The 13,973-nt window shown below is 36.1% G+C and overlaps 3 protein-coding genes across 6 annotated transcripts; 2 read left to right on the forward strand and 1 right to left on the reverse strand.

Moving 5' to 3' along the window:
• The first annotated feature begins 1,428 nt into the window (after positions 1-1,428).
• Positions 1,429-3,579, forward strand: LOC104106942 (caffeoyl-CoA O-methyltransferase 3-like). Its single transcript, XM_070201613.1, has 4 exons — positions 1,429-1,512; positions 3,001-3,080; positions 3,195-3,342; positions 3,529-3,579. The coding sequence occupies exons 1-4, from the start codon at positions 1,429-1,431 to the stop codon at positions 3,577-3,579; spliced, it is 363 nt and encodes a 120-aa protein (XP_070057714.1).
• A 379-nt stretch (positions 3,580-3,958) lies between these two features.
• Positions 3,959-13,636, forward strand: LOC104106944 (peptidyl-prolyl cis-trans isomerase FKBP62-like). 4 transcript variants are annotated; one of them, XM_009615603.4, is made up of 13 exons: positions 3,959-4,314; positions 4,424-4,480; positions 5,008-5,265; positions 5,460-5,540; positions 5,644-5,724; positions 10,019-10,213; positions 10,652-10,741; positions 11,099-11,274; positions 11,934-12,056; positions 12,156-12,302; positions 12,701-12,828; positions 12,909-13,029; positions 13,354-13,636. In XM_009615603.4, exons 1-13 carry the CDS (start codon positions 4,122-4,124, stop codon positions 13,417-13,419), a joined length of 1,716 nt encoding a protein of 571 aa, XP_009613898.1. In that variant the 5' UTR covers positions 3,959-4,121; the 3' UTR covers positions 13,420-13,636. The 4 variants fall into 4 exon arrangements, with proteins under 4 accessions (XP_009613898.1, XP_009613897.1, XP_033514736.1 ...); XM_009615602.4 differs by having other exon boundaries at positions 3,960-4,314; positions 4,424-4,510; XM_033658845.2 differs by lacking the exons at positions 3,959-4,314; positions 4,424-4,480; positions 5,008-5,265 and having other exon boundaries at positions 5,458-5,548.
• Positions 7,052-8,539, reverse strand: LOC138909081 (uncharacterized). Its single transcript, XM_070200177.1, has 2 exons — positions 7,288-8,539; positions 7,052-7,198 (listed from the first exon to the last, which is right to left on the reverse strand). Exons 1-2 carry the CDS (start codon positions 8,429-8,431, stop codon positions 7,059-7,061), a joined length of 1,284 nt encoding a protein of 427 aa, XP_070056278.1. The 5' UTR covers positions 8,432-8,539; the 3' UTR covers positions 7,052-7,058.
• Positions 13,637-13,973: the final 337 nt, after the last annotated feature.

Here is a 13,973-nt window from a genome sequence, read left to right on the forward strand (position 1 = left end):
CTTTTCAATATCTTATGTGAGCATTGGTTATGTCGCCGATAAGCTAAATTATAGTTGAAATATGACATGCACATCCTACAAGTTCAAATAGGTAGACATCGTACCACTGAATCCATAATTTTTGTTTGGTAAGAATGAATACTCTAAGGTGTGAATTGAAAATAAGTACTTATATTGAAATGCAGTATGAAGTTCTTAATTTAACAACAATCGTGATAGGTAAGGTAACTGATCCATAATGACTTATTCTTGCTATTCACATGGTAGCCACTGAAGCAAGCAAATGGCGTAAAGATAAACAACCCCCGTGCAGTCTCCTCAAATTTTTTCAGTTAAACTATAAAAATGATTCATCAAAAACTAACCACTAATTATCACCTTTATGATCCTAAAATCACATACACTGCACTGACTATGCATTGACAACCCACTATGCACATTATGGGATTCCTAAAAATATTTTAATAGTTAAAATAATAAAATAAAAGAATCAAAAGTACAAAAGCTACCATTTCTAATCATGGGATTAACCTTGAACCTCATTCAAGAGGAGGTCGGAAGAAGAATCAAAATAGAAACAATGAAAACATACAAAAATCAGTGAGCGATAGAACAGGACTATAAGAGCATAGATGAGGAATCAATGTGCAATTTAGTCCGATAATGCAAACAAAAATATAAAAGAGGGTTATACATCAAAATTCTAAATCAACAATTAGTAAATTTTCCATGTTTTAAACCTTAAAAAATTCAACGTTTCAAAGGGGTTATACCTCAAAATTAGCAGAGAATCGACCTTCGACTGACTAATTATCATAAATAAAAAAAGAAAAAAATAACATATAAACCCTTCAAAATAACAATTGAAAGGGTATACCTCAATATTTTCATTCAGCAGTTCGAAATCTCCAAGAATACTCCATCCTAGTAGACGATTGTTGCTTCAAGAGTTCATTAAGCAAGAAGCAGTAGACAAGTTTATCCCGACTTGTGAAACACATAATTGTGTTCAAAGTCTGATTAGAGATAATAAAAAGCAAAATTCCTAAAAGAAGATTTGAAGTATAAGAAAAGGTTAGTGAGAGAGGACTATTACTAATGACAGACAATTACGGCTTGAACTCGTAGCAAATGGTAGATGATTAACAAAGTAATAGTGAAAGAGGATTCTAGAAGGAAGAATGTGAGGAAGGACACGTATTTCATCAAAGCAAAAAAATTTAATTTAAGACCAGCTATAGAAAATTACCACTTTATCCTTGGTTGGCCATTTTATTAGTTAAAATATTCACAAGCAGCAATGGCAACCAATGGAGAAAACCAAAATGGAAGACCATTTTCATTTTTCCAAAAAGCAGGTTGCTACCTTAAAATTATCTAATTCAGAAACAAATTACTATATATTAATTAAAATATTCACAAGCAGCAATGGCAACCAATGGTGAAAATCAGAATGGAAGACACCAAGAAGTTGGACACAAGAGTCTTTTGCAAAGTGATGCCCTTTATGAGGTAAACTTAAAGGTGACAAACGGGTAGGCCGGGCCGGCCCGAGAAAAAAAGTGACATGTCGGTCACCAATCCGGGCCGGGTTTCGGGTTTTAAGAACCGCGCTTAACGGGTCCGGCCCCATCCGATCAAAAATTAAACCGGAACAGTTCCGGGCCTAAGAGGTCGGGCCGGGCCGGGTTAGTGCAAATTATTTTTTTTATATATTTTGTAATTTGTATAACTAAAGTAAAAATATAAAATAAAAAAATAATCTTATAAACAGAGTGTTTGAATAAAGGATGTAAAGACTTTAAAATTCTTATATTTGAATATTTCATTAAGAATTTAAGATAATAGAATACAATGAAGATGGAAAAAAATTGCACTTATATTTTGCAAGTTCAAACTTGCAAATTAAATTTACATTTAACAACTAAATTAATAAAAAAAGAGTAAATTCAAAGTTTAATTATTAAATATAAATCTAGAACTTCAAATGTTTTGCATTGCCTTAGTAAGTTCTTCATAATCAATGTGGAGTTTTAAATTCAAAGGCTTTCATAGTTTCATTTCAAATTTTCATTGAATAATAATATTTCAAATTATTCTAACAAACTAAAACATTAAGCACAATACGTCTAATAATTTTAAAATAACATAAATTGTCTCAAATCAACTTAAAATCTTAAATTCGAATTTCTAGAGGATGCTCAAGACAACTCTTCGTATGCCTCCTTAAACAGTCTGTGCTCTCCCACTTTCGACGAAGAATTAAGACCACAGTTCTTGCATTTTACTTTGTGAACTTCTTCATTTTCTTCTACCACCTCAAAGTGTTCCCAAATATATGAGCGCACTCTAGAATCACGGGGCATAATTTAACTTGAATTGAGAATTTGAGTTTGAGAAATGAGAAATGAGAAATGAGTGAAGAAATGAAGAAGAGGGGGAGTGTATTTAAAGTTTTTCAAAAGGCTAAATTAGTAATTACAAAATATGTTAGTTTTTAAAATAATTGCCCAAAAAAGGCTATTCTTGCAAAATATCCGTTGGGCAACAGTCAAATTGGAAGTTGACCGTTACCAACGGTCAAATGAATTTAAAATTTAAAAAAAAAAACAGAAAATCACCGTTGAATCGGGTCGAGCCGGTTAACCGGTTCAACAGTGATTTTCCTTGACCGGGTTTGACCGATCCGGGTTACTACCGGTCCGGAAACGGGTCAACCCGGACCGTTAAACTGGTTTAGGTAAACTACATACAAACCATATATCGTAAAGAGGGCAGCCCGGTGCACTAAGTTCCCGCTATACGCGAGGTCCGGGGAAGGACCGAACCACAAGGGTATATCGTACGCAGTCTTACCCTGTATTTCTGCAAGATACTGTTTCCACGGCTCGAACCCGTGACCTCCTGGTCACATGGCAGCAACTTTACCGGTTACGCCAAGATTACCCTTAAAAAAAATCTTTTTTGAAGATATTGAGTTTTTAAATTGTGTTTCAACAGTACATTCTTGACGCAAGTGTGTATCCAAGAGAACCTGAACCCACGAAAGAGCTAAGAGAAATTACTGCAAAACACCCTTGGTAATTAAAATTCTCCTAATTTCCTTTTAACTTTTAGTTCAATCAAATTGAATACTTAAATGCGGTAATTTTCTAGTTGGAATTAAGTATAAAAATCTCCATTTGGAAAAACAGGAATATCATGACCACCTCTGCTGATGAAGGCCAATTCTTGAGCATGCTTCTCAAACTCATCAATGCCAAGAATACTATGGAAATTGGTGTTTTTACTGGTTATTATTCTCTGCTTACTACTGCTATGGCTCTTCCCGATGATGGCAAGGTAATTATAATTTTTACCAACTAACTGATCGCAGTCTGAAGGGGAGACTTGGAGTAACAGTAAAATTGTCTCCATATGATCTATAGGTGATGGGTTCGAGCCGCAGAAGCAGCCACTAATACTTCCATTAGAGTTGGCTGTCTACATCACACCCTTAACTTCAAATTCTGGATTCATATGAAACAGATAATCGTAAAAGAAAATATACTTAATAATATTGCAAACTTTTCACTTTAAGGGAAGTGGGAAAAAAGGATCTTTACACAAATAGATAGTGGGAAACCAATATATATAGATTATACATGAATTATACAATTATATTATACATACGTCATCTACTTTTAGTTTAATCGGTTAAGTAAACGACTACAACCAAATCTCTATATAACAGTCATTTATTATAAAAGTCAAGTGTATCTCGGAACCAATTATTATATTATATTATAATATATGTCCTCTATAACAGCACTTCACTATAACAGCCAAAAGATATCGGAATAAATATTTAGGTTAATTTTGAAAAAAAGGTAAAAAGGAAGTGGGCTGGGCTGATCCAATCTTTTGGTCTGTAGAAAGCCCAACCCACTTCAAACGACCGAACAGCTTCGTAGTTTCTACAAACTACAGACAAGTGGCCCACACCACTCATATTACTCAGTCACCTCCAGTCCTCCGTTGGTTTTCACCGGCGCCCGATCTCCTACCACCGTATAAATCACTTCACCGAACACCCTATATTAAGCTATAAATTCTAACTTCTAAGTAAGCAGTAATTAGAGATGGTGGAATTTTCCAGGGCAAATGCCGAAGCATTTATAGATGAAGATGATGAAGAGGCAGGGGAAGAAATAGAATCAGCACCACCACTCAATATTGGCGATGAAAGGGAAATTAACTCAAATGGTCTTAAGAAGAAGCTTATTAAGCTTGGACTTGGTTGGGAAACCCCTGAATTTGGTGATGAAGTCACTGGTAACTACTAACCAATTTTCAAGAATTTGCTAATCTGTTTAATCGAAGATCAAATTTTTTAACTGAAAATGTTTGTACCCTTTTTCTTGTTTTTTCGATTGAGTTGCAGTTCACTATGTTGGTAGCCTACGTGATGGAACCAAATGTGTTTCGACTAGGGACAAAGGTAAACCTGTTACGTTCAAGCTTGGCCAAGGTCAGTTCTTGGTTACTTAAGTGGAATTGCTTCCCCTTCATTCTAGTTTACCTCCTATATTGGTGTGCACTTGTTAATTAATAATGATGTCTAAAGTTGCTAAAAATGGTTATAATTTATTATTGGCCATTTCTTTTTACCATTTTTTCGGGTAAGAGATTCTAGGAAAAAATTACTCCGTTTGTACTAATTTATGCGGCACACTTCTTTTTGGTATGTCTAGAAAAGAATAACACCTTTATATATTTAGAAATAATTTAATTTTAAAACTATTATTTTACCACTAGCGAGATGTTTATAACCACACGGATGTCTATGGCTTGTTTTAGATCACAAATTTAAAAAGTCTTTCTTTCTTTCTTAAACTCCATGCCCAGTCAAATAAGGTCACGTAAAATGGGACGGATGGAGTATTGATTTTGCTGATATTGGGTTTCTGCACCTATGATTTGGTTTCTATTTGTTAAGCTTAATTAGTTTTGCTTTTGGTTGGTTAGAGAAAGTTGCCACTGGCGTAGATTGCGGAATTGTCACGATGAGGAAAGGTGAAACGGCATTGTTCACATTGCCCCCAAGAACTGGTTTTGGATTGGCGGACTTGGATGCAGTTTCATCGAATTCTGTAGTTCAGTTTGAGGTCGAGCTAGTATCATGGATCACAGTAGTGGATGTCTGCAAGGATGGTGGTATTATCAAGAAAATTATGGAGAAGGGGGAGCTAATAGGACCTCCTGATGACTTGGATGAAGTTCTAGGTACGTGAATGTGTTTAGTGTTTACTCCAAAAGAATCAACTCCAAGGAAACAAAAAGAAAAACAGAAAAGAATATTCGATCCAATGAAGTTGCTGCTAGTGCTAGTATCTGCATTTATATGGTCTTGCCTGTGATATATTTTGTTAATTGTTTATAGATAAAATATCCTTGCTTTTTTCGATTTGATTTTGCAGCGAAGTATGTGGTGAGGCTGCTTGATGGTGTAATTGTTGCAAAAACACCTGAACACGGAGTGGAGTTTTATGTCAAAGATGGTACCTTGGTATCTTGGCATTTGTGCTTTAGAATCAACAAACTTGTACTATCAGCTGTTGGTTCATTCCTTTGATTTGACTAACCAACTGTGTTTCCTTTTAGGCCATTTTTGTCAAGCATTACCAAAAGCGATCAAGACAATGAGAAGGGGAGAGAAAGTGAATTTAATTGTTCAGCCTCAGTGTACGTCTTTCCAACTCATTCTTTGCTATCATTCTTTCGGTTGGTAGTCGGGGTTCCTTTTTTGAGGGGAGGGGTGTGTTTCAGGAGTATAATTCATAGATAATATGTTAGTCATGGATAAAGAGATTAGATTATTTGTGAGTAGCGAACCTGGCAAATGTTTGACAATCTCAAAAACTGGTATTCCAGATTTCCAGTTGTGGTTGAGTGCCTTGATGCGTTTTGGTTGATCACATTGAACCATCAGCTTTACCCTACTCGCTATTCAGATGGAAAGATAGCTCTGCTGGGATAGTTTATCATAATGTTAATTCTTGCATGGGTTGTTAAGATTATCTCGATATCTAAATTTATAGCTAGGGTTTTGCCTCGACTCTATATAGGGAAGTTGGTAATGATTCATATCTGTATAAGGGAGATGAACTGTGTGTTATTGCCGCTAATTGCATTTTTGTTAATGATAAGTTATACTAAGGCGAATCAAGTGTAAAGTAAACGAGCGGAATTCCTGATTTTCCCTACTCACATGTGACTTGTGTTCCTATAGATCAGTGTTTTTAAGAGCGAGAAGCGCAAAATAGCGACAAGGGCTCGCCTCGCTTCAAAAGCGAAGCGCACGCTTTATTAAAGTGAAGCGCAATTCTTAAAAAACATAATGTAAACCTTGCAAAGACACAATATAAAATTATAAATAATCAAAAAATTCAATTTAAAAACTTAAAAGTAGGTACTAGGTACCACCAAATCCTCCACAAACCATAGGACAAGCAAAATCAAAGCTACTAAATTACTAGAATCAACCTCTTATTCTTCTACTCTTCTTGTTCTTCTTCAAGATTGTCAAAATCTTGAATTCCTCTATTATCTTCATATTGCTCGTCATCTTCCTCCTCCCCCTCCTCTTCCTCTTCATGATCACTTTCATCTTCATCAATTAGGGATAGAGATCGACTTGTAGTAGCCACACTTTTTCCCTTCCTAATCGAGCTTGAACTTGAAGTATTCCCCCTTAAACCATAAGGATTCTCCCCAACTCCACTAGCAACTGCAACATCACCCCAAGTGAAATTAGAGTCGCCTTCAAATACTTCTTCATCTTCACAATTTTCGGGGACTCCGGTTAGCCACTCATTAGCCTCATCAATATTGTCCAAAAGAATTGGATCAATTAGATTGCGGTGGTTGTAGCGACGCCTCAATGCTCTATTGTATTTTATGAACACTAGATTATGGAGGCGCTTCAAGGTTAGTCGATTCCTCTTCTTTGTATGAATCTGCAAACAAGATGTGTCAACTAATTAGTAGGAGTTGGGACAATTGAGATATAATTTACTTTATCTCAAAACACTTCTCGCGTGTTCAAAAACGCTCCAGTTCCTTTCACATCCGGATGAGCTACAAGTTAAACTTAGAACTCTGATGGCGAAAGTCTGTAAATATGGAGTCTCTACACCATATTGGTCCCACCACTCAACTATAGAAGTGAAAAAAAATATTCAAGAGTTAATAAGTATAAAAAATACATTAAAGTTAGAGCTATAAAATATAGAAGCACTTGGTCACCTGGCGACTTCATCTTTCTTTGTTTAATAGCAAGTCGGAGCTTAAAAAGTCCCTCAGCTGCCTTGTAAATAGCAAGCTGATCTACTATCTTTTCTTGCAAGTCTTCATCTGGGGTCAACTTGATAACAACCTCATGGAATCCTGTCCACACTTCTCTAGCCAATGAATTATTCTCATGCTGATCATAAAAGAGTGACGGGTTCAGAATAAGTCCAGCTGCATGCAAAGGTCTATGAAGTTGCTCACTCCATCTTGCATCAATGATCTGAAAGACCTTTGCATATTTCTGCTCATCAGTGAATGATGCTTGAATAGCCTCCTTGGCCCTATCCATAGCTTCATAGAGGTAGCCCATTGGTCGTTTTTGCTCCCCATCTACCAAACGGAGTACTTTAACCAAAGGGCCACCAATTTTAAGAGCATGGAGGACATTATTCCAAAAAGAATAAGAAAGAATAATGCGTGCAACATCTTTCCCCGCACTTTCCTTTGCAAATTTACTCTTGCTCCATTCCTCTGAAGTGAACAACTTTCTCAAATTGGATTTTTGCAAGTGGATACTATGTAAAGTCAAGAAAGCAGTGGCGAACCTTGTCTTGCCCGGTTTCACCAAATTTTTTTGTCTGGTGAATCTTCTCATCATATTCAATAACAAGGACCGCTGAGAAATATAAGAATGTATCCTAACGCCCTGGCCAAAAACTGTAGAGAAGGGTTTTTCCTTGAAAATGTCCCCGAAGATTAAGTTGATACAATGAGCCGCACATGGAGTCCAATAGACATTCTTGTATGCTCCTTCCACCATGCCACCCGCTTTCACATTTTCACTCGCATTATCAGTGACCACTTGAACAACTTTGCTTGGGCCAATCTTTTCAATGGTGTTCTGAAACAAGGTGAACATTTTGATGTGGTCAGTGGATGAGTCGCTAGCATCAATGGACTCAAGAAACAAACTTCCCTTGGGAGAATTCACCAACACGTTAATAATCATTTTTCCAGTTCTTGCCGTCCACTTATCCATCATAATGGAGCAGCCATACTTGTTCCACACAACTTTATGTTCCTCCACAATTTTATTAGTCTCCTCCACTTCCTTATTTAGATAAGGACCTTTGATTTCATGATAAGTGGGAGGCTTCATTCCAGGTCCGTATTGACCAACGACCTCAATAAAGTCTCCAAAAGTGTCAGTATAGTTGACGCAATTGAAGGGGAGCCCAGCATCATAGACCCATCGTGCAAACTGCACGATCCCTCAAAATGTCCTTAGCAATTTTTTGTACATCTTTTCCACCGCTATTTCCTTCCGGCTTCTTTGGGAAATAGCAATCTATAGGACCTTTAGTCCTACTCGTACCCGTCGATCCATGACTTGAAGAGATTGCATCTCTTCCCCGTTTTGTTGGAAGTGACAATTCTTCAATATCATCATCATCAAGATTGGTCACCAATGGTTGATGACTCATTTGATTTTTTTGCTCCTTCTTCTTCTCAACAAAATTCTTTATTTCATCCCTCACCTCCGGTGGGCATTTCGGACAACTTGTGACGTTTCTATCGCCACCAATAAGATGGAATTTAAAGCGATAAATTCCACCCGTTGTAATCTTGTTACAAAACTTGCATACAATATTTGTATTCTTCTCATTAACTCTATCGCCATATCGCCAAGCCGGGTCTTTATCTTTCGATCTTTGAGACATTTTGAAATCCCTATTAAGATATAAGAAAATACATAATCAAATAAACTGAAAATACATATAATATATATAATAATTAATTTTATAAACCGAAATACACATTAAAAAAATCAAATAAACTAAAATATAACATATATAATTTTCAAATATAACATATATAAATAATAATTAATTTTATATGCTGAAATATACATTAAAAAAATCAAATAAACTGAAAAATATAACATATATAAATAATAATTAATTTTATAAACTAAAATACATATTAAAATTAATAAATAAGAAGAATAAAAGGGGGAAAAAAAACAAAATCTGGACGGGTTAGAGATAAAAGGAAGAAGAAGACGCTGAAGTCTGAACAGTGCAAACTGGACTGTCAGAGATAAACGAAGACGAAGAAGGAAGAAAGAAGGAAAAAGAAAGAAAAAAAAGCAGAATCTGACGGGAACAAGAAGAAGAAAGAAAGAAAAAAAAGAGAAGAAGAAAATTACCTGGACTCGTCAGCAATGTCGATGAAGTTGAACCCTAGGCTTTGGTCGACGTCGATCGAAGAAGAGAGAAGAAGAAATGGCCAATTTTTGTCGATTTAGGGTCTGTTTTGTATAATAAAAAAACAGACCCAAAGTTTTTTTTTTTTTAAAAAAGGGCCCTCTGCGCTTTTTTAACAGAAGCGATCGCTTCATCGCTTTACTCGCTTCGTCGATTCCTCCATTGAAGCGTGCGCTTCCCTCGGTCGAGTCGCCTCAGGCACCTAGAAGCGACACTGGGTCGCGTCGCGTCGCTTCGCGCTTAAAGCGACGAAGCGATCGCTTTTCTAAACACTGCTATAGATGACGAAAATGGTGGTAGATAGTTGTACCTTCTGATTTATTTCTAAGTAGAATATCAAGGCTAGAGCTGCCTGTTGGATCTTAGTGGATAAAATGTTAGATTTCCAACAAAAAGTTTATATCATTAAAAAAATTTAAATCTACACCAAAAAGCTCAAACAGTTCTTTTCATTCTTAAAATTTTCTTTTCCCTTGCAGATGCCTTTGTTGACGGGGTTAAGGATTCTGAAAACGGCTTCCCTTCAATTCTTCCATGTTCTATCCTGAGTATTGATCTTGAACTGGTTTCTTTCAAGCCGGTAATAAATGTGACTGGTGATTTGGGAGTTTTAAAGAAGATTTTAAAAGAGGGGGAAGGCACTCTTACTGCAAACGAAGGTGCTGCTGTAACTAGTAAGTATTCAGAATCTATGTGCATTTTACCTTTTCCCGTTTGGTAATAAAAACATAGAGTTCATATAATGTTACTTATTTAAGGGTTGGGTAGCAGTGGGATCTGCAGAAAATTGCAGAGATTATAGGGAACTATGGATGGCACTTTGAGTACGTATTTGGGTCATATACTGTCTACTTTACCCTTGATAATTTGTGAGATTTCACGTTTCATCAAATGTAGACTGTGTCCTTCATCATCCTGGAAAAGGGGGCTGAAAAGATGGAAATGTTACCTTAATCTTGCTCTGGGAAAGGCACAAATATGTGCTTTGCTATTTTGAGGAGCATAACCAGCAGAATTAGCTTAAGTTTGCGTCCAGTTTGAGGATTGATAATGAGATTCAGCATGAGTATGGAGAATTTACTAACTACTTGGTCTTTGCTGCAAATCTCCAGTTAGATATACAGCTAAGCTTGAGGATGGCACTTTACTAGAGAAAAGAGGCTTCGATGGAGAGGCTGCATTGAAGTTTACAACTGATGAAGGTCGGTGCAATGAAATGAATCTGAAATATACCTACTGTTGTGATAATTAAGCATGTAATATATTTATTCTCATTATCCGGCCTTACAATCATAAGATAATAAGGTTTGTTATGTTAAAATGAGGTTTTTGTGATACGCTCTTGGTCTTCTGACTAGAAATAAAAGTTATCAGGTGCAATTCTTAGATGACTTTCTTCTTAAAGCTCTAAACTCATTAGATTTTCTGTAGTATGCATTCACTCTATGACGAAACCTTGTATATATGCCATAAGTTTTTTATGATGCTTCTGTTCATGTTGCACTTATGCCTACGAACTTTTGCCTTGCTATAATTATATTGTACTGTTTTGCATGTAGAACAAGTCATTGCTGGACTGGACCGAGCAGTTACTACAATGAAGAAGGGTGAACACGCAATAGTGACAGCTAAACCTGACTATGGGTTTGGAAATACTGAAGTGAAGCGGGATCTTGCTATGGTTCCTCCTTGCTCAACCATAGTTTTCGAAGTTGAGATGTTGGAGTTCACAAAGGTATCTGACGGAAGTCTATTTTGTGCTAAGACATATTTGGCTTAGTACATATGGTTAAGCAAATGTAGGAGTGGAACTCCTACTGCAACGATAGGTAAATGATCCAAACAAGTAGGCCAAAGTTCTGTTTGGAAAATGTAGTTAATTTGCAAGGATCGAGCATATGAAGAAACCTTAACATTATCCAATAGGGTGACAGACATTATTGCTAGGACTGATAAGTTAAGTTTGTAGATATATTGCTGTGTTTTTTCTTCTTTTTGACAAGATTTAAGTCTTATAAATAGACCCAAATAGTTTTCAGACTTGTGAGAATTTCCTAGTACACATTAGGGAACAAATTAGCCACTAACAAAACTTTTTCTGAACATCCATGAAGTCTCTTCTGTCTTCACCAAAAGCTCCTTTCTCTCATTTGGTATATCTTGTGATAGTTCAGGTATGATTTGGCGCCTTCGTTTCTTCTGTGGTAACATATTTCTAGCTGGAAAGAAGTTATTAGATGCATTATACATGCCTGCATTTCAAGTTGATAAGCTTTTAATGGCAAAATTTTGATACTGCATAAAACCATTTTACGAAATTTCTTTCGCTTACTCATTTTGGGTTGATACATACAAATTTTACGAAGGTCTAACTTTCTCCTTTTGGGAGACAAGGAAAAGGATCCTTGGGAAATGAATAAACATGAGAGAATCCAAGTGTCCCAAAGGAAGAAAGAAGAGGGCAATCTACTCTTCAAAAACGGAAAGTATCAAAGAGCAATGAAGAAATATGAGAAGGTATCTCAGTGAATTGGTCATTAATGTTTAGAATATGCAACTTTTCATGAAACGCTTTATTATTTGTATGCATTTTTCTTTTGGGTTTTTTACATTCAGGCTGTTGATTATATTAATGAAGATGGAACCTTTGAAGATGATGATCAAAGGCTAGTGAAATCATTGAGAGTGTCATGCTGGTTGAATGGTGCTGCTTGTTGTCTCAAACAAAATGATTTCCAGGAAGCATTTAAGCTATGTTCCAAGGTAATGTACTTAGGTAACCGAACAACTCTATTTTCATGTAACTTGGATGGATAGGCAGGTTTTTGTAGTGTGACAAGAGTATGATCATGCATGATGGGGCAAGTTCACTTACTGTCTATATATGTTGGACTAGAAATATGTTTTCTTTTTAAAGTGTCATGGTTTTACTATGTTTCTTCTCTTTTCTCTCCCTTCGTCCCTTTCTCTAGCAGGAGCTGTTGTAGGTCTTCAAATCCCTGCTGCTATGTACTTCCCTTCGCGTTTTATTCTAATTCTTGTTAGCTGTTTCAAATGCTGAAGAACGAAAAAAGCTTGATGCAAGTTTAGCTGATTAAAAGCATTTGTAATCCACGCAAGCAAGGCTTAATTTCATCCTTATCCTTTTTCATCGCTTGTAGGTCTTAGAAATTGAGTCCTGCAATGTGAAAGCATTATATAGGAGAGCACAAGCTTTTATGGAAACAGCTGATCTGCACTTGGCAGAATTGGATTTCAAGAAGGCCCTAGAAATTGATCCACAGAACAGGTAATGCAACTCATGACTTAAAATATCGTTGGAGATTTTTTCTTTTGACTATTATGAATCAAAGAGTTCCTGCTGCTCAGGGAGGTGAAACTGATACAGAAAACACTGAAACAACTCCAAGTAGAGAGCAATAAGAAAGATGCAAAGCTCTACACAACAATGTTCACACGCTTGTCAAATGAGAACTCTTCGGCGGCAAAGGTTTGTCGCTTGATTTCTACCTGTGGGAAAAAAAAAGTAGTAATGATTCATAGGTTGAGAGAGAAAAAAGAGCAAATGAGGATAATTTTTTTATAAAAAAAAAAAAAAAATATGCAAGAAGCTGAAGAAGTACAGAGTTTTCAAGCCTTTAATGATTCATTCTGGACTTGAAAGATTTTTGCTAATGTGAGCTCAAATTAAATACCTTAATCCTCCAAACCTAAGAAAACACAAAGTGTAGTATTTTGAAAATTCACTCTATGATCAATCTAAAAAATTGTCATCTACAGCCTAATTACACCCTACTTTATTCCAATTTGGCAGAGATTGAAAGTTGAAGAAACGGAGAGCAAGAATGAAGAAAATGTTGGTGATATCAACATGCCTTGACAATTGATTGATAGTTGATTCTTGCTGAAGAATTGTACTTGTACATTTTCTAAAACTAACAGAGAGCATGTATAGACAAGGTAATAGAGAAAGGGTATTTGTCACAGAAACCACACATGTACCGCTTGAAATATGTGGTTTCAGTTCTATTTTAAATGTAAGTTGACACATTCCCATTGTATAGTTCATTTGGATGCTGCAAATTAGAAGTATTTTTTTTAAGTAGCCCCTATACTACGACAACAACAATCCAGTGAAATATCACAGGTGGGGTTTAGGGAGGGTAGTGTTTACGTAGACCCTTACCCCTACTCCGGAGGAGTAGAGATGCTGTTTCCGATAGACCATCGACACAATAAGAGATATACCCTGCATATTTGGCTTGGCTTATTGTTTTTCGGCAAAGTTCTTCTCCCTCCGTCTTATATTATATGTCATGATTCTCTTGTACACGCGCCTTAAGAAAAATTAATTATGATGAGATTTTGACTACTTTACCCTTATTCATGTCTTAATATTTAATTTTTCTTCATTGGTATTTGAACAAAGTTATT

This window comes from Nicotiana tomentosiformis, chromosome 4 (genome assembly GCF_000390325.3).
Source record: "Nicotiana tomentosiformis chromosome 4, ASM39032v3, whole genome shotgun sequence".
In the NCBI taxonomy this organism is placed as follows: domain Eukaryota; kingdom Viridiplantae; phylum Streptophyta; class Magnoliopsida; order Solanales; family Solanaceae; genus Nicotiana; species Nicotiana tomentosiformis.